This window comes from Haliotis cracherodii, unplaced genomic scaffold (genome assembly GCF_022045235.1).
Source record: "Haliotis cracherodii isolate W230 unplaced genomic scaffold, xgHalCrac1.p SCAF_14, whole genome shotgun sequence".
Taxonomy (NCBI): domain Eukaryota; kingdom Metazoa; phylum Mollusca; class Gastropoda; order Lepetellida; family Haliotidae; genus Haliotis; species Haliotis cracherodii.
In genome coordinates, this window is record NW_027266269.1 from 7,456,383 (window position 1) to 7,476,116 (window position 19,734).

The window sequence follows — 19,734 nt, forward strand, 5'->3', positions numbered from 1 at the left end:
TGAAATGCTCCCTCACACCCTGTTAGTTACAAGTCAGAGATACAAAAATATTTTTTATCTTGCTTGTTTAAAACAAATATTTATCACTTTTGGCCTTGAATGCTTGTCTTCAGGATTGTTGGAGCAGCCAGAATGCCGACCGTATTTAAATCTAACTTTCTATTCTTGGAAGTTTTTTAAACTTTGCTGAACAACATATACAAGCCAGTGTGTGCATTGTGTGTCAAAAGTTGGGATGTCACAAATCGGCGTGTTGCATGTTGGCATGTCGCAAGTCGGCGTGTCGCAAGTCGGCATCAGACATGTCGGCATGTCGCAAGTTGGCGTGTCGCAAGTCTGCCTCAGACATGTCGGCAAGTCGCAAGTCGGCATCAGACATGTCGGCAAGTCGCAAGTCGGCATCAGACATGTCGGCATGTCGCAAGTCGGCGTATTGCAAGTCGGCATGTGACATGTCGGCATGTCGCAAGTCGGCGTGTTGCAAGTCCACGTGTGACATGTCGGTGTGTTGCAAGTCGGCGTGTGCAAGTCGGCATGTGACATGTCAGTTCGTTACAAGCCAGTGTGTGTTGCAAGTTGGCGTGTGACATGTCAGTGTGTTACAAGCCAGTGTGTGTTACAGGCGCCGGGTAGCGGAGGAGGAGCGTATCCGGATCGCGTCGGAGGAGTTGCAGAAGGAGAAGGAGGCGCGGGGGGAGGATGTGGAAGACGAGGATGACCGCGACACACACAAGAGGCATCGCAAGAAGAAGAAGTTCGAAGACTTTGTGGTGAGAGGACTAGGCCAGAGAAGTAGGAGAGTTGCCTTCTTGTGTCTGAGTACAACTGCACAGCCTGTAGGTTCTCAGCAATATGGGGGTGGCGGGGTGGCCTGGTGGTTAAAGTGTTCACTCGTCACACCGAAGACTTGGGTTCGATTCCCCATATGGATACAATGTGTGAAGCTCATTTCTGGTGTCGCTCGCTCGCTCACTCACTCACTCACTCACTGCCAATTCAAAGTTACTTAACCATTAACCGTTTTATTTCCTCACTCACTCACTCACTCACTCACTCACTCACTCACTCACTCACTGCCATCTTCATTCATTTCTGCCCATTCAAAGTTACTTAACCATTAACCGTTTTATTTGGTTTGATGTTTTACGCCACACTCAGCAATATTCCAGCTATGTGACGGCTGTCTGTAAATAATCGAGTCTGGACCAAACAATCCAGTCATTGATATCATGAGCATTGATCAAAGTTATATTAAAATGAATTCATTTTTTGTCTGGTTTGGTAATCAAATCATGTTTTTTTCTCGTCAAGCCCACCATTCCTAATTAAAAACTGCCATTACTCTAACAACAGCATTCACTTTCGCTTCACCTGCGGCTGACAGGGAGGTATTGTTGAAGTCATACAAAATTAATCCTGATGTAGTTGTGCATCAGGTAAACTGCAATCTCATCCAAATTTCCAAATACATGGTCACAGTGATGACAATTATATACCCAGCTCGCTTAGAGTCCACAGGACGTTGAAGAGAGAAAACTCTGAGTGACCTTTATTTTACATGTAAGTTTGACCAGAAAGAAATGAGATGGCAAATTATAAGGTCACACAATTTAAATTTTTATAAACCATGCTAGCCGTATTGTCTTTATAATCTTTCAATTATTTATCGTATCCCAATTGTGTAGAGTGATACTCATGATATCAATCGCTGGATTGTCAGGTCCAGACTTGATTATTTACATGCTACCATCATATAGCTAGAATATTGCTGAGTGCGACGTTAAGAAAAGATAGTGATTGTAAAACTTCCACTGGTTTAAATGTTGATGTTTGACAGACACTAAATTGTAAATTTGATGTAAATTACTAATATTCTGGGGCGGTAGGGTAGCGTAGTGGTTAAAGCGTTCGCTCGTCATATTGCTGGAATATTTCTAAAAGCGGCGTAAAACCATACTCACTCACTACTAATATTCTCCTAAACAGTCCCTTAATAATTACTTTAAGAGGAATAGATATGGTCACAGTGATGACAATTATATACCCAGCTCGCTTAGAGTCCACAGGACGTTGAAGAGAGAAAACTCTGAGTGACCTTTCACAATGTATTATAAGCAAAGGTAGTTATTTTTATTATGGTTAAATCTTGCTGCTTCATAGAAATCATTACTGTCATGGGTAGAATAGGTCTTCAGTAACCCATGCTTGTCGTAAGAGGCGACTATAACGGAATCGGTGGTCAGGCTCGCTGACTTGGTTGATGCATGTCATCGTATCCCAATTGCGTGGATCAATGCTCATGATGTCAATCACTGGATTGTCTGGTCCAGACTCGATTAATTTCAGACCGCTGTCATATAGCTGGAATATTGCCGAGTGTGGAGTCAAACAAACTAATTTACTGTAGTTTTAGTAAAGAATATATTCTTTCAGTGCTCTTTTCATCTTGGGGGCGGTCGGGTAGCCTAGTGGTTAAAGCGTTCGCTCGTCACGCCGAAGACCCGGGTTCGATTCCGAACATGGGTACAATGTGTCAAGCCCATTTCTGGTGTCCCCCGCCGTGATATTGCTGGAATATTGCAAAAGTGGGGAAAACCATACTCACTCACTCACTCATGTCATCTTGACCTTCCTGTCATGAAGCGTTACATATCTTGACCTCAATTTCTATACACACAGGATATATGCTGTCTGGTAGAACCCTGGAGCTACCATTATATTTTTTGGAGAATGGTACCGTGATAACAACTCTTTGATATTATGGCAATTCTTTGTCTCCAGTTCCAAAGGCAAATATACTACTCAAAAGAAGTTAAGAAACACACGATTCTTTTCATAATTCCTGCCTCTATTACATTGTTGCTATAAAGCCTGTATTTTGGCTGTCATCACCAGTCCTTTAGTCTGCCCAATAGTTGGGGGGCACGGGTGGCCCAGTCGTCTAAGGCGCCGCGATTCGCTGTGCAGAGTTGCGACCCATGCTCGTAGGTTTCACCGAAGTGGTAAATGTCTGAGACCTGCATCACTTGGGGCTTTCCTCCCACATTAAGCTGACACGCCGTGATATAACTGGAATACTGTTAAAAGCGGCGTTAAACACTACTCACTCACTCACTCACTCACTCACTCACTGCCCAATAGTTAAGGTATCCTAAGGACTAGAAGACTCAGTTACTTCCTCTCAATCACGCTATAATGAATTCAGATTTTCAACAGAAGGCCTCTCCACTGTCAACTGTCCATAATCAGTTGTACAACAAACAGTATCTTCTTTGAGATGTATGTGGTACCTGAGATAGCCGATAGCTCTGGAAGTCAAATGGGATTATTTTCATTTAATAAAATGCAGTCGGTGAGAATAACAATTATTCGCCTTGAAGTGAAATGGATTGATTGTCTCAGTGACAGCTTCAGCTTTGTCTGAATCGACTTGGCAAGTTCATAAATATTTAAAAAAAGTAAACTGAGCATCAAAGTAAGTGTAATTGAGGATGTTTTTATTTCATTTTTTAGATCAGTTGGCAGCATTTGGTCAGTCTAGACGGGGGGGGGGGGCGGATGTCTGTAAGACCTGGTGGATGTTTCTATTAAATACCTTTAATAACTTTGTAAAATTATAATTTCTGTTTTTTTATTGATAAAATGGTACTAGATTGTAAAAACTCAAAGCTAACAATTTGTGGACATGTTGTACCTAATTTTAAAGGATTTAAGTCAGATATCTTTCGAGGATTTTTAAGGATAGTTGGAACGTAACTACCTCACGAGATTGTGAAAATAGATAAATTTAGATGTTATTCAAATTTGTAAAAATTCAAATAGTTTTTTTTAAGAATTGTACAGCTGGGGGTATACAGAACCAGTAAGTACCAGTTTTTTACCAGTTTTTACCGGTAAAATTAGGCTTGGACCGGTAATTCATGTGACTACCAGTCCCTGTGGACTGGCAAATAAGGTAACATCGGGGATATTCATAGAAGTACATTTTTCGAACAAAGTCAGCTTGTCTGTTACCATCAGGGTTTCCCCTTGTCTATTTCTAGGTTAAATATCCGTTTTGTAGCGACTTTGTCTCGAAATATTAAAAAACAAAGAGAAAATTGTGACTGTAGTTTGTGTGAATGACGTATAGATCAAACTAAGTTACTTCAGAGATGACATCTTTGCACTGAACATGAAGTCGAAAGAATTAAAACCAAATAATTTTCATAGTTTTTTTTTATTTGTTGAAAGTTGGGACTGGCAAAAATTTTTAGAGTTGCCATACCACAAGCACTGTCAGTTTCAAAAGCAAGCGGGAACTCTGAGAACCTTCTCCTAACTTCTTAGGTATTTAGGGGGCACGGGTGGCCCAGTCGTCTAAGGCGCCGCGATTCGCTGTGCAGAGTTGCGTCCCTTGGGCACGCCAGAAACCTATGATTGTGGGTTCGAATCCCGGCTCGCTCCGATTATGTTTCTAGGTTTGTCAGCACCATACCCGTGCTCGTAGGTTTAACCGAAGTGGTAAACGTCTGAGACCTGCATCACTTCGGGCTTTCCTCCCACATTAAGCTGACACGCCGTGATATGACTGGAATACTGTTAAAAGCGGCGTTAAACCCAACTCACTCACTCACTCTTAGGTATTTAAAAAATATTTGATAAAACCTTGAGGAGAGAACTCTATTGTAATGAACTGTTGTACTCCTATTCACAATGTTATTTTAAATAATTCACCAATCTAAAGATTGATACCTTGCTCTGTTTCAACAACAGGATGCAGACGATGAAAAAGAAAGAAAACGGAAGCGAAAAGAAAGTTTAGACCGATCAAAACATAAAGACGATGATGAGGAGGATGATTCTGATGTAGAAAAAGAAAAAGTGAAAAAGAATAAAAAGACCGAGAAAAGTGAAGAGAAAAGTGTGAAGAAGTCCCGAAAACACAAAGACTCGACAAAAGATGATTCGGTTTTGGAGGAAAATGAGGAAACAAAAGACAAAAGTGAGAAAAAAGTGAAAGAAAAGGAAACGAAAAAGGAAGAAAAATTAAAAGAGAAATCGAAAGAAAAAGACAGTGAGAAGAAGTCTGAGCCAAAGTCGGAGAAGAAGAGTAAGAAGGTGAAGGTGCTGAGTAGCGATGAGTCGGAGGGGGAGGAAGTGGGGAGCAAGGAGGCAGCCAAGAAGGAGAAGAACGAGGAAGAGGACGCCGCGGTGAAGGACGAGGGTGTCGGAGGGGAGGAGAAGATGGAGGTGGAGGAGAATGAAGAGGATGGGGAGAAGGTAGGTTGCCTGTTTCGTAGTATGCAAAAATGACCAGTCTGAATAATAACTCAACCTCTGTCTTGTATTCCTCTATGCACATTGTCCCCGGCCGCGTCATACCAAAAGACGTTAAAAGATGGTACTTGTTGTTACCCTGTCTGGCGCTCGGCATTAAGGGGCAAAAACAAGGACTGGTCGGCTCGGAGTCAGTATACTGTGTCTGAGTGGGGTATTCATGATAAACTGCGGCATGGTATCTCAGTGAGCTAGCGCTATAAATCGGCATCAGTCCGGACTAGTACAAGCAGCCACACAAACACACATGTACATGCACGTCGCTATATAAGTGCAATGATCTTAGACGCGACGTTAAACCCCATTTCACCTCACCTCACCTCACCTCACCTCACCTCACCTATGCACATCGTCTTTCTTTCACAGGTACTTCTAGCCTTCTAGAAACTGTCGCATCCCAAAAATTCTATACTGTTCTAGCTATGTTCATGTACACAAGGGCAGATAACTCTAGGTCTAATACAAATCCATTCTGGACACCCCACTCGCCACACTGCCAGAACAGCACTTGGCGAATTTTCACAAGTGGTTCAATCATTTGCAGTCGTCATTTTGACTATTACTTCAAATATATTTACAAATTCCACCATCGCCACTAAAGTAACTTATACATGACCACAGGCACTTAACCTGGGAAGATCCGGGTTAGAATTGATCTTCAGCAACCCATGCTTGTCGTAAAAGGTGACAATGCTTGTCGTAAAAGATGACAATGCTTGTCGTAAAAGGTGACAATGCTTGTCGTAAAAGGTGACAATGCTTGTCGTGAAAGGTGACTAACGAGATCGGGTGGTCAGGCTCACTGACTTGGTTGATGGATGTCATCGTATCTAATCGCTTGGATTATTGCTGAGAGCAGCATTAAACAATAAACAAACAATGTTATTCATTTCATGTTAATGTCAATAATGCCCAAGAAATGTCAACAAGGATGACGACTATTCCCCTTGAGTTAAACCTTTGGTTTTCTCGGTGAAAGCTTCAGCTTTGTCTGAGTTGACAGGGCGAAAACAGAATTGAAAAAGTTAGTGAATACAACCCTTTCACACTTGGCCAACTCACTGTAAATGGTCTTTATACGGTGAATATATGGTGAATTACCCGTGAAGATTGGCTTAGAAAAGGTCTTCGGCAACTCATGCTTGTCTTAAGAGGCGTCTATGCTTGTTGTAAGAGCGGACTAACGAGATGGGGTGGTCAGGCTCGCTGACTTGTTTGGCGCGTCAACGAATAACAATTGCGAAGATCGATGCTCATGATGTCAATCACTGGATCGTCTGGTCCAGACTCGATTATTTGCAGACCGCCGTCATATAGCTGGAATATTGCTGAGTGCGGTGTTAAACAACAAACGATATGTCAGCTATATAAACACAAATGTCAGATTAGCATAGGCAATCGTCCCTGATTAATTACTTTAACAAGACTAGATATGGTCACAGTGATGACAATTATATACCCAGCTCGCTTAGAGTCCACAGGACGTTGAAGAGAGAAAACTCTGAGTGACCTTTATTTTACATGCAGTACGTTTGACCAGAAAGAAAATGAGATTATAAGGTGATACAATTTAAATTTGTATGAACTAGGAATAGTCTATGAAACCATAGTCATTCAGCCATTCATCTTATCCCAGTTGTGTGGATCGATGCTCATGATGTCAATCACTGAATTGTCTGGTCCAGACTCGATTATTTAAAGTACACCGTTGTATAGCTAGAATATTGCTGAGTGCAGCGTTAAACATAGATAGTGATTGTAAAACTTCCACTAAATGTTGATGTTTGACAGACACAAAGCTAGATTTTAAGATTGTTTCGGTGGATGCAAATTACTATTATTCTTCCAAATAGTAATAAAAACTAGTCGTCCATGATTGATGACTTTAACAAGAACAAATATGGTCACAGTGATGACAGTTATATACCCAGCTCGCTTAGAGTCCACAGGACGTTGAAGAGAGAAAACTCTGAGTGACCTTAAACAATGTGTCAAGAGCTAAGGTAGTTATTTTCACATAATTGTTAAATCTTTCTGCTTCCAAGAAAACTTTGAACAGAACCTGATGGCACTAAGTTGCTGGCGCTTAGTGTCTACAGGAAGTTGAGAGAAAACTTTGAGTGACTATACTGTTCTCAATGGTAGAATTTTTTTAGTTCATTAGTCCTTATGATGATAACATATAGAAAAAAACTTTAAAAAGGCAAATTTCTACTAGTCCTTATGATACCTTAACTATTGGGCAGTTTGGCAAGGACTACAGGACAAGTGCCAATTTCTAATGCTGGTTCTAAAACTTACTGGTCCTCTCGAGAGTTTGGTCCTCTCAGGAGTTTGGTCCTCTCAGGAGTCTGGTCCTCTCAGGAGTTTGGTCCTCTGATTTCCCCACCTCACACCTGGGTTGTGACGAGTATGTTTGTGTTTATTTCCCCACCTCACACCTGGGTTGTGACGAGTATGTTTGTGTTTATTCCCCCACCTCACACCTGGGTTGTGACGAGTATGTTTGTGTTTATTCCCCCACCTTACACCTGGGTTGTGACGAGTATGTTTGTGTTTATTTCTCCACCTCACACCTGGGTTGTGACGAGTATGTTTGTGTTTATTTCCCCACCTCACACCTGGGTTTTGACGAGTATGTTTGTGTTTATTTCCCCACCTCACACCTGGGTTTTGACAAGTATGTTTGTGTTTATTTCCCCACCTCACACCTGGGTTTTGACGAGTATGTTTGTGTTTATTTCCCCACCTCACACCTGGGTTTTGACGAGTATGTTTGTGTTTATTTCCCCACCTCACACCTGGGTTTTGACAAGTATGTTTGTGTTTATTTCTCCACCTCACACCTGGGTTTTGACGAGTATGTTTGTGTTTATTTCCCCACCTCACACCTGGGTTGTGACGAGTATGTTTGTGTTTATTTCCCCACCTCACACCTGGGTTTTGACGAGTATGTTTGTGTTTATTTCCCCACCCACACCTGGGTTTTGACGAGTATGTTTGTGTTTGTTTCTCCAAGGAGGAAGCAGTGGAAGAGAAACCCGAAAACCAACCAAAGGAATCGAAGAGAAGAGAAACCAAGAAACTGAAGGTGAGAATCTAAACAATGTCCTTTTCAATGATATAAAAGATACCTACAGGAATGTATAAGCCCCAGACTTCTGCTGCTGTCGAAAGAAGTCCAAAATAACTTCATTTACGGTGATTTGAGAAGAATGTTGTGAAGAATTGTCCCATGATTGCCAAATTAATGTTAAATGGTCACAGTGATGACAGTTATAATCCCAGCTCGCTTAGAGTCCACAGGACGTTGAAGAGAGAAAACTCTGAGTGACCTTAATATGTCCTTAGGAATAGGCAGGAGGGCTTATCTTGATTTTGAACCTGGTCATACTGTTTTAAGTGGCATCCAACCCAACTCACCAATTCAAATACACCCACACACATAGCCAAATCCTACTCTTGCAGAGATGCTCACTCACGCACAGACACGCACACACTCTTGTGCACATACTCACTCTTGCACACACACTCGCGCACAGACACGCACACACTCAATCGCACACAGACACTTGCGCAGACACTCGCTCGCACACACTTGCGCGCACTCACTTGCGCAGACACTCGCTCGCCCAGACACACCTGCGCAGACACACGCTTGTGCAGACACTCGCTCGCACAGACACACTTGCGCAGACACACACTTGCGCAGACACTCGCTCGCACAGACACACTTGCGCAGACACACACTTGCGCAGACACTCGCTCGCACAGACACACTTGCGCAGACACACACTTGCGCAGACACACACTTGCGCAGACACTCGCTTGCGCAGACACACACTTGCGCAGACACACACTTGCGCAGACACTCGCTTGCGCAGACACTCGCTTGCGCAGACACACACTTGCGCAGACACACACTTGCGCAGACACACACTTGCGCAGACACACTTGCGCAGACACACACTTGCGCAGACACTCACTCCGCAGACACACACTCACACAGACATTCGCTCGGGCAGACACTTGCTCGGGCAGACATACTTGCGCAGACACACACTTGCGCAGACTCACTCGCGCAGACACTCGCACCCTCACTCACACACTCGTGCAGATACTCGTGCAGACACTCTCACGCAGACACTCACTCACGCAGACACTCTCACGCAGACACTCACTCACGCAGACACTCACTCACGCAAACTCTCACTCACGCAACTCACTTGCACAGCCTCTCACTTGCACAGCCTCTCACTTGCACAGGCACTCAATCTCTCGCCTACTGTTGTAGGAATCTAAGGCAAAGAAGGAGGAGACGCTGAAGGCCGAATCTTTGGAGAAGGAAGACGATGAAAAGAAGAAAAAACAGGATAAAGAAAGAAGACAGTGAGTAGCCTCCTTAACAGGACACGTAACGAAGTCTCCCTTTGTTCAATTAAAACCCACATCGCTAAGAGGGGTGGTGGGGTCGCCTACTGGTAATAGCGTTTGCTCACCGAAGCCCCGAGATCGGAGTCCCCACATGGGTACAATGTGTGAGACTCCGCTTCGATATCGGTTGAATATTGCTAAAAAATACATTTCCAGGATTTCGACAGTTGCGTCAGGGTGATGATCAGTTTTGATTTTGAATCACTTGCAGCATGGCAGTCAACAAGGATGACGATTATTCCCCTTGAGTTAAATCTTTGGTTTCTCAGTGACAGCTTCAGCTTTGTCTGAGTTGACCTGCCATGTTGTAAAATGAATCTTGGAGGAACAGAAATGCTTTTATTAGCTGTTTGGGCTGTGGTTTCTGATTTGCCACCACAAACAATCTGAAAAGTTAGATTATCTAAAACAAATGGATTATCTGAAACAAATGGATTATTCTGAAACATGGATTATCTGAAACAAATGGATCATCTGAAACAAATGGATTATTCTGAAACAAATGGATTATTCTGAAACAAATGGATTATTCTGAAACATGGATTATCTGAAACAAATGAATCTATTTGCAGCCATGACAAGGAAGAAGAGAAGGAAAGAAAGAAACGCATAAAATATGAACAGAAGAAGAAAGAAAAAATACATTGTAAGTACTAGTTCTAGAAAATAATCAAATAGAATCAATAGAAATCAGCCCAGTCAAGTACTGGAACGAGTTACTCTTGGTACCCCAGTATATGGTTGTCAACGAGGATGACGATTATTCCCCTTGAGTAAATCTTTGGTTTCTCAGTGACAGCTTCAGCTTTGTCTGAGTTGACAGCCATTGCAAAAAATGGGACATTTTATTGTGGTTCTCTCAGCAGAGGAATGCACAATATTTTGTTTAAAACTGCTTTTGCCGGGTTTGAATTTGATAATTCTTGCTGGGGACTATTGTCAGATTTTGGGTGCACCCACAGAGGGTATAGATGCTCATGACATCAATCACTGGTTTGCCTGGTAAGAGGCGACTAACAGGATCGGGTGGTCAGACTCGCTGGCATGGTTGATGCTTGTCGTCATATCCCAATTGCATAGATTGATGCTCATGTCAATCACTTGATTGTCTGGTCCAGAGTCTGATATTTACAGACTGCCGTCATATAGCTGGGATATTTTGCTGAGTGCAGCGTTAAACAATCAAAGCATATCATTGTATCACGATGGCATGGAATGTTGCTCATGAAGTCAACCATTGGTTATTCTGTTAGATTTCCCAAACTTTTATTCTGTAAGATTTCCCAAACTGTTATTCTGTAAGATTTCCCAAACTGTTATTCTGTAAGATTTCCCAGACTGTTATTCTGTAAGATTTCCCAAACTGTTATTCGATTCATGTTAATGTCAATAATGCCCAAGAAATGTCAACAAGGATGACGACTATTCCCCTTGAGTTAAACCTTTGGTTTTCTCGGTGAAAGCTTCAGCTTTGTCTGAGTTGACGGGGCGAAAACAGAACAGAAAAAGTTAGTGAATACAACCCTTTCACACTTGGCCAACTCACTGGAAGTGGAAAGCAATGTAAGAGTTAATATTTTTTAGAGGGTGCATTAGCACTAGAAGCATGTTTGGTGGGTGTTTCAGTTTGACTGTTTTTAACTGAAGTAAGAAAAAAACATATTTGATCTTTTAAGTACTGGTTATCCATAGTCATGAGCGCATGTGGAATTATAAGATCAAAGGTCAAGGTCACACTCTAAATGCTGCCTGATAGGTCAAGGTTACGTCATTAAAAAAAAAGATTTCATCACCAAATTTGTATGTTGGTTAAATTTCAAGATCCTGGCTAAGGTTATTGTAAATGAGTGAATGGTCAATGTCGTCAGTGCCAAAGGTCAATGTCGTCAGTGCCAAAGGTTAATGTCATCAGTGCCAAAGGTCAATGTCGTCAGTACCAAAGGTCAATGTCGTCAGTTCCAAAGGTCAAATTCATTTTTACTATGTGCTGTCCCCTATCTAAGGAAAGAATCCAACTGCTTGATCTAGTGTTTGATGTTTGGACAATGAGTGTGAATGAACGCAATGAATGGAGCCTCGGATGAAGGGTAACAAGGCTGGAATACAACTTTCAAACTTTAGGGTTCAATAAAAAGATAAAAACAAAAAGATTCAAGAAGACCATAGTATAAATGTTGGAGAATAGCATGCCCAAGAAATGTCAACAGGGATGACGACTATTCCCCTTGAGTTAAACCTTTGGTTTTCTCGGTGACAGCTTCAGCTTTGTCTGAGTTGACAGGGCGAAATCAGAATTATTTGTGTCCCTTTTACGAGTGGTGGTGTTGATGGGGACAGCTGATTATTTGAGTGTTCAAGGCAGATAAACATTTTTTTATAAAGCTTCTCACTGGTAGTAGTGGAAAAAGTGATTGACTTTTGTAGCTGTTCGTATGAGGCAGTTGGTTTACTATAGATAACAAGTGTTACATTTGTCTTCAGTAACTCATGCTTGCCTTCAAAAGCGAATAACGGGATCGGGTGGTTAGGCTTGCTGACTTGCTTGATGCATGTCATCATATCCAAATTGTGTGGATCAATGCTCATGTCAATCACTGGATTGTCTGGTCCAGACTTGATTATTTACAGACCGCCGTCATATAGCTGGAATATTGCTGAGTGCGGCGTTTAACAACAAACCAACCAACCAATTGCGTGGATCGATGCTCATGATGTCAATCACTGGATTGTCTGGTCCAGACTCGATTGTACACAGACTGCGGTCATATAGCTAGAATATTGCTAAGTGCACAGTTAATCAACAAAAAACAAAACAAGTGTTACACAGTGATTTTTTCATATTGGTAAGTGCAGGAAGCACCAAGAGAAAGTCCTTGTAACTTGTCAGTGCACTAACGAATGTCCAGAATTTTGTAAATGTCGAATGTCTTGCAACCAATATAGTAATGGAAACTGGTAAGAAGTCGTTTTCAGTTAGGTATCCCATATGCACTGGGCAAGGAGATGAGACATGTTCAAAAAGGCTTCAAATTGCCCCCTGGAAACTGTTGCTTTCAGAAACTTCTCGACTGATCAAGCCTGTCATGTTTGTAAACAACCAGGGGAGGTAATTCCAAATTTCACTATTGCTTCCACTGACAATCACTACAAATAAATCTGCAATAAAATCTACTGCCACGTAACACAAGGTCATCTTACGTTAATGCACGTACCATAGAGACCAGTTTCCACTTTTTCCGAACTAGGCTGGAATTTCGTGGCTTGATTGTAGCGCCATCAGTGGCTATTACGACTTACTTCCTACTGCCCTCCTACCAACCAATCAGATTCCACCTCTCATATTTACTTGCATTAACTTCCCGCAAATTGTCAACGCCCAGTCAGACGATCTGATCGATAATCAAGATCTATATCGTTATCAAACGGGTTTTACATCGCGAAATGCTTAAATTTACTTGAGCACCTTATAAAATTTTTAAATGATTTGGAAGATATATCAATAGTGAGTTGAGGTACATATGCTTTGCGAATTGAATTGAATGAAATTTGTACTGCAGTTTACAAACTGGATGTTTGTTTAGTATAATAACTCCAAAATTCCAGTCTAGTTCGGCAAGGGTAGAAACTGAACTTGTATAGTCAGTTAATTCCTTCGCGTCAGGATGATGACTGATGTTCTGTGAGCTGATTGTAAACTCTGGATAAAGATTGGTCATTAGCATCGTGACCTGGTCCAAAGACGCGACTATTAGGTCTGGGTGGTAAGATTCGGTGACTTGATTGATGGCTTTGCCTATCTTATTCACTTGATATTACTGGTGATGATCCTATTAATTGTCCAGACTTGATTAATTTAAGGCTGCCATCATAGACCAGTGTGCCGTTGTACAAAGCGATCTTAGCGCTAAGATGATCGTAACTCCCATACTGTAACATAGACCTACGACAGTCGTAGCGCTAAGGTTGTTTTGTACAATGACACCCTGGGCCTACTTGCACAAAGCGATCTTAGCAGTAAGACTATTGTAAGCCTATGTTAAAGTATGGGAGTTATGATCGTCTTAGTGCTAAGATCGCTTTGTGCAAGTAGTCCCTGGAATATTATGGAGTATGGCGTTGAACAACCACACACTTATGATTTTTTAATTTACACTTTAAAGTTGAAGTTCGACAGGCACAAAGTTTAAGTTTGAAATAGTTTCAGTGGCTGTAATATTCTGCCAAACTGTCATAATGCCACAAGTCGACCCTGATTGATTACTTTAACAAGAATAGATATGGTCACAGTGATGACAATTATATACCCAGCTCGCTTAGAGTCCACAGGACGTTGAAGAGAGAAAACTCTGAGTGACCTTTATTTTACATGCACTACGTTTGACCAGAAAGAAAATGAGATTATAAGGTGATACAATTTAAATTTGTATGAACTAGAAATAGTCTGACACGTTAGTCGTTCATCGCATCCCAATTGTGTAGATCGATGCTCATGATGTCAATCACGGGATTGTTTACAGACCGCCGTCATATAGCTGGAATATTGCTGATTGCGGTGTTAAACAAAGATAGTGATTGTAAAACTTCCACATGTTTAAATGTTGATGTTTGACAGACATGAAGCTAGATTTTAAGATTATTTCGGAGGATGCAAATTACTATTATTCTCCCATACAGTAATAATGCCACAGGTCGTCCCTGATTAAGTACTTTAACAAGAACAAACATGGTCACAGTGATGACAATTATATACCCAGCTCGCTTAGAGTCCACAGGACGTTGAAGAGAGAAAACTCTGGGTGACCTTGAACAATGTATTAAAATTGCTGTTGTATAAATAAGGACTAGTGATGGGACTATACACTGATACTTCCCGATACAAGTATCGATCACAGTTGCTCACTGAGTAAAATATATCGATTCATGTTTACTTTAATGGTTGTTACACCAAACACTTATTAGTAGTGAAAATTGGTAGTGAAAATTAGTTGTGAAAATTGGTAGTGAAAATTGTAGTGAAAACTTAAATATTTCTTCAGTTGCACCACACTTGACACAGCCAACTGTAAATGATCAGTGTACATGGTGTTTGACTATCTTGTCTATGAGACCTGTGAAAATTCCGGGGTAGAATAGGTCTTCAGCAACCCATCCTTGCCGTAAAAGGCGACTATGCTTGTCGTAAAAGGCGACTAACAGGATCGGGTGGTCAGACTCGCTGTCTTGGTTGATGCACGGGCATCGATCTCAATTGCGTGGATCAATGCTAATGATGTCAATCACTGGATTGTCTGGTCCAGACTCAATTATTTACAGACCGCCGTCATATAGCTGGAATATTGCTGAGTGCGGCGTTAAACAACAAACTAACAACCAACAACATCTTATCTATGAAAAATATGGGTTATGCACTACAGATACGAGCAGATACAAGTATCGTGATATGTATCGGATTGCACAGTTGGTGTACCGTCCCAGCCCTAATAAGGACAGGCTTTATATTTCACAGTCAATTTCCAGATCTGTTTAGAGGATTGTTTGTTTGATACCGCACTCAGCAAAACTCTTGCTATGACGGCGGTCTATGAATAATGGAATGAACAAGAAAATCCAGTGATTGATATCATGAGCATTGACAGATACAGTATTGATGGCTTGTTTCGGTTATCCAGACAGAGATACAGTATTGATGGCTTGTTTTGGTTATCCAGACAGATATACAGTATTGATGGCTTGGTTTGTTTCAGTTATCCAGACGGAGACCACGCTGATCCAGATGGACATCGAGATAAAGAAGTCCTTACAGGTTGATAAAACGGTGAGTGGGCGATCTGCTTCAGTGTAAACAAATAGAAAAATATAATTCTGCCTCAGGTTTAAGAAAGAAAAATTACCAGTTATCCCAGAAAATATATTTAAAAAAAAAGAAAATACTCTATGTCAAACAAATAAGCTTGGGGTTGTAGATTCTAATGCTAAAGGTACCAATGACCCCTTTATTTCAAATACTGGACCCATTGGTCAGTCATGACAAAGTTTTTGGCTTTGTATATAAACGCTGTGTGTAGAGTGGTTAAGTATTGGTTCAACCTATCAGAGATATATAATGGAATACTGAGAAAAGCCTACAGTAAGCTTTTATGTTGTGATACTTTTGGATATAATAATTGTGTGTCATATATTCAATCTTTCTTATTCCCAGTCAGATTTGGTTTTGTGTGCTTATCGGTGTACACAAGACTTATTTATTTGGTATAATACGTGCATGAGTGTTATTTGCACCCTTATTTATGGGCAATTAAATTCTGGAAAAATATATCTGTCGTACATAAACATTTCAGGCTGCCAGCATAAACCACAAAATTTATCATTCAACTATGTTTTTTGTCACCAAAAAGATATTCTAATAAAGCCCTCTATTTCTAATTTTGAGAGTGCCCTGTACGCTTATTACCTCAAATACGATAATGCCACTTCAAAAACATTCCAGAAAATTTCATGAACAAGCTGATATGTTTACTGTGACATCCAGCAGGATATTCAGTCAAGGGATGTAATATCCTGCTTTGATCTGCATCGGTAAACAGCCAAGAGGGTGTGTATTATGAGATTTTCTTATACCGCGATAATATAGTCAGGCTATATATGGGCCAGTGCCCTTCGTGGGACATAGACTTGACGCCCCTATTATGTGACCACTCCGTCTGTCTGTGCAGGACGTGGACAAGTGTATTGCCATCATGGAGGACCTCGAGGCGTTGCCCGTCAACCAGGTCATGCTGAAGAAAAACCCGGACATCATGAACACCATCAAGAAGGTAGGCGGCTTGCAACACACACACTAGTAAAACCAGACATCATGAAATCCATCAAGAACGTAGGCGGCCTGTGAAGATTCCGGGGTGGAATAGGTCTCCAGCAACTCATGCTTGCCGTGAAAGGCGACTGTGCTTGTCGTAAAAGGCGACTAACGGGATCGGGTGGTCAGGCTCGCTGACTTGGTTGATACATGTCATCGATCCCAATTACGTGGATTGATGCTCATGATATCAATCACTGGATTGTCTGGTCCAGACTAGATTATTTACAGACTGCCGTCATATAGCTGGAATATTGCTGAGTGCGGCGTTAACAACAAAAACATCAAAGGTAGGCGGCTTGCAACATGCACTCTAGAAAAACAGGTATCTCGGTTGTGCACTACACTTCCGGCAGCACATGGACAGATGCACATTAGAAGTCACCCGAGATGGCATTTAAAGCAGAATGATTTGTTCTTAGAAGAGGCACACCCATTAGTCGTAAGGTAGTAAAATATATTGTTATACCCGTATTAAGAATAGTTCAATACGAGTTTAGAATATCGCAATTCCATAGGTTAATCAGTACAAAACAAGGAACCTTGGCCCCTACCCTCTTGTCCTGGCCTGTTGACCGTGATATTGCCCCCAAACTTGTCCTCCCTGATTTTTTGCCTCATATATTATAAGGTGATACAATTTAAATTTGTATGAACTAGAAATAGTCTATGACACCTTAGTCGTTCAGCCATTCATCGCATCCCAATTGTGTAGATCGATGCTCATGATGTCAATCACTGGATTGTTTACAGACCGCTGTCATTTCGCTGGAATATTGCTGATTGCAGTGTTAAACAAAGATAGTGATTGTAAATCTTCCACTTGTTTAAATGTTGATGTTTGACAGACATGAAGCTAGATTTTAAGATTATTTCGGAGGATGCAAATTACTGATATTCTCCCAAACAGTAATAATGCCACTAGTCGTCCCTGATCAATTACCTAACAACAGTAGATATGGTCACTGTGATGACAATTATATACCCAGCTCGCTTAGAGTCCACAGGACGTTGAAGAGAGAAAACTCTGAGTGACCTTTATTTTACATGTAAGTAAGTTTGACCAGAGAGAAAATGAGATGGCAAATTATAATGTGACCTAATTTAAATTTGTGTAAACCATGCTAGAAGTACAGTCTAATTAATCCTAAGTCATTCAATCATTCATTATATCCCAATTGTGTAGATTGATACTCATGATATCAATCACTGGATTGTCTGGTCCAGACTTGATTATTTACATGCTGAGGTCATATAGCTGGAATATTGCTGAGTGACGTCTGACAACAACCACACTCGCACTCATGATTGTAAAACATTCACTAAGTCTTGTTTAAATGTTAATGCTTGAGAGGCACAAAGCCAGATTTAGAAATTGGTTCATTGGACAGAAATTACTATTATTCTCCAAAACAGTAATAATGCCACTAGTCGTCCCTGATTGATGTCTTTAACAAGAATAGATATGGTCACAGTGATGACAATTATATACCCAGCTCGCTTAGAGTCCACAGGACATTGAAGAGAGAAAACTCTGAGTGACCTTTATTTTACATGTAAGTTTGACCAGAAAGAAATGAGATGGCAAATTATAAGGTCACACAATTTAAATTTTTATTAACCATGCTAGCCGTATTGTCTATATAATATGTCTTTCAATCATTTATCGTATATCCTAATTGTGTTGAGTCATACTCATGTCAATCACTGGATTGTCTGGTCCAGACTTGATTATTTACATGCTGCCATCATATAGCTGAAATATTGCTGAGTGCGACGTTAAGAAAAGATAGTGATTGTAAAACTTCCACTGGTTTAAATGTTGATGTTTGACAGACACTAAATTGTAAATTGGATGTAAATTACTAATATTTTGGGGCGGTAGGGTAGCCTAGTGATTAAAGCCTTCGCTCGTCACGTAGAAGACCTGGGTTCGATTCCCAATATGGGTACAATGTGCGAAGCTCATTTCTGGTGTCCCCCGCTGTGATATTGCTGGAATATTGCTAAAATCGGCGTAAAACCATACTCACTCACTACTAATATTCTCCAAAACAGTCCCTAAATAATTACTTTAAGAGGAATAGATATGGTCACAGTGATGACAATTATATACCCAGCTCGCTTAGAGTCCAAAGGACGTTGAAGAGAGAAAACTCTGAGTGGCCTTAACTATGTGAAAGTAATTTAATTCAAAATCGTATTGTTAAATCTGACTGCTTCAAAGAAGAATGAGTGAGTGAGTGAGTTTGGTTTTACGCCGCTTTTAGCAATATTCCAGCAATATCACGGCGGGGGACACCAGAAATGGGCTTCACACATTGTACCCATGTCATGAATTGAACCCGGGTCTTCGGCGTGACGAGCTAACGCTTTAACCACTAGGCTACCCGACCGCCCCTTCAAAGAAGAAACTACTGTGAAGATCCGGGGAAGAAAATGTCTTCAGCAACCCATGCTTGCCATGACAAATAAGAACCCTGTATGGGCATCAGGCTCATTGACTTACTTGACTGTATTGACTCATGTCAATCACTCAATTATCTTTAGGCCTCCGTCATACAGTTTGAAATATGCTAAATGTGTTAAACAAATAGGCAAATTGTAGGAAGTGAATTAACCCATAAAGTAAAAAAGATACCCGTGTAATGTTCCTGTCTTCGAATATGGTATCCTTTTGCAAGGTGAATATATGTACTTGTTAGATGTGAAGCAAATAGTTATTGATGGACCTGTCAGTCCACACCAAGACCCGTGAAGATCCGGGGTAGAATAGGTTTTCAGCAGCTCATGCTTGCCGTAAAAGGTGACTATGCTTGTCAGAAAGGACTAATGGGATCGGGTGGTCAACTCGCTGACTTGGTTAATGCATGTCATCGTATCCCAATTGCGTGGATCGATGAGCATGGTGACAAACACTGGATTGTCAGGTCCAGACTCGATTATTTACAGACCGCCGTCGTATAGCTGGAATATTGCTGAGTGCGGCGTAAAACAACAAACCATCCAACCAAGACATGGACAAACAGTAGACAGTATGGTCACAGTGATGACAATTATAATCCCAGCTCGCTTAAAGTCCACAGGACATTGAAGAGAGAAAACTCTGAGTGACCTTGAACAAT

General features: G+C 41.2%; 1 protein-coding gene across 2 annotated transcripts in view; it reads left to right on the forward strand.

Moving 5' to 3' along the window:
• The window catches only part of LOC139460998 (hepatoma-derived growth factor-related protein 2-like), a 55,972-nt gene that overhangs the window by 25,699 nt on the left and 10,539 nt on the right, over positions 1-19,734 (forward strand). For both annotated transcript variants that reach the window (XM_071242460.1, XM_071242462.1), the window contains exons 10-16: positions 623-770; positions 4,756-5,262; positions 8,339-8,410; positions 9,614-9,708; positions 10,326-10,399; positions 15,498-15,568; positions 16,467-16,568. In XM_071242460.1, coding sequence (XP_071098561.1) covers positions 623-770; positions 4,756-5,262; positions 8,339-8,410; positions 9,614-9,708; positions 10,326-10,399; positions 15,498-15,568; positions 16,467-16,568 — 1,069 coding nt within the window. The remainder of the gene's footprint in view (positions 1-622; positions 771-4,755; positions 5,263-8,338; positions 8,411-9,613; positions 9,709-10,325; positions 10,400-15,497; positions 15,569-16,466; positions 16,569-19,734) is intronic.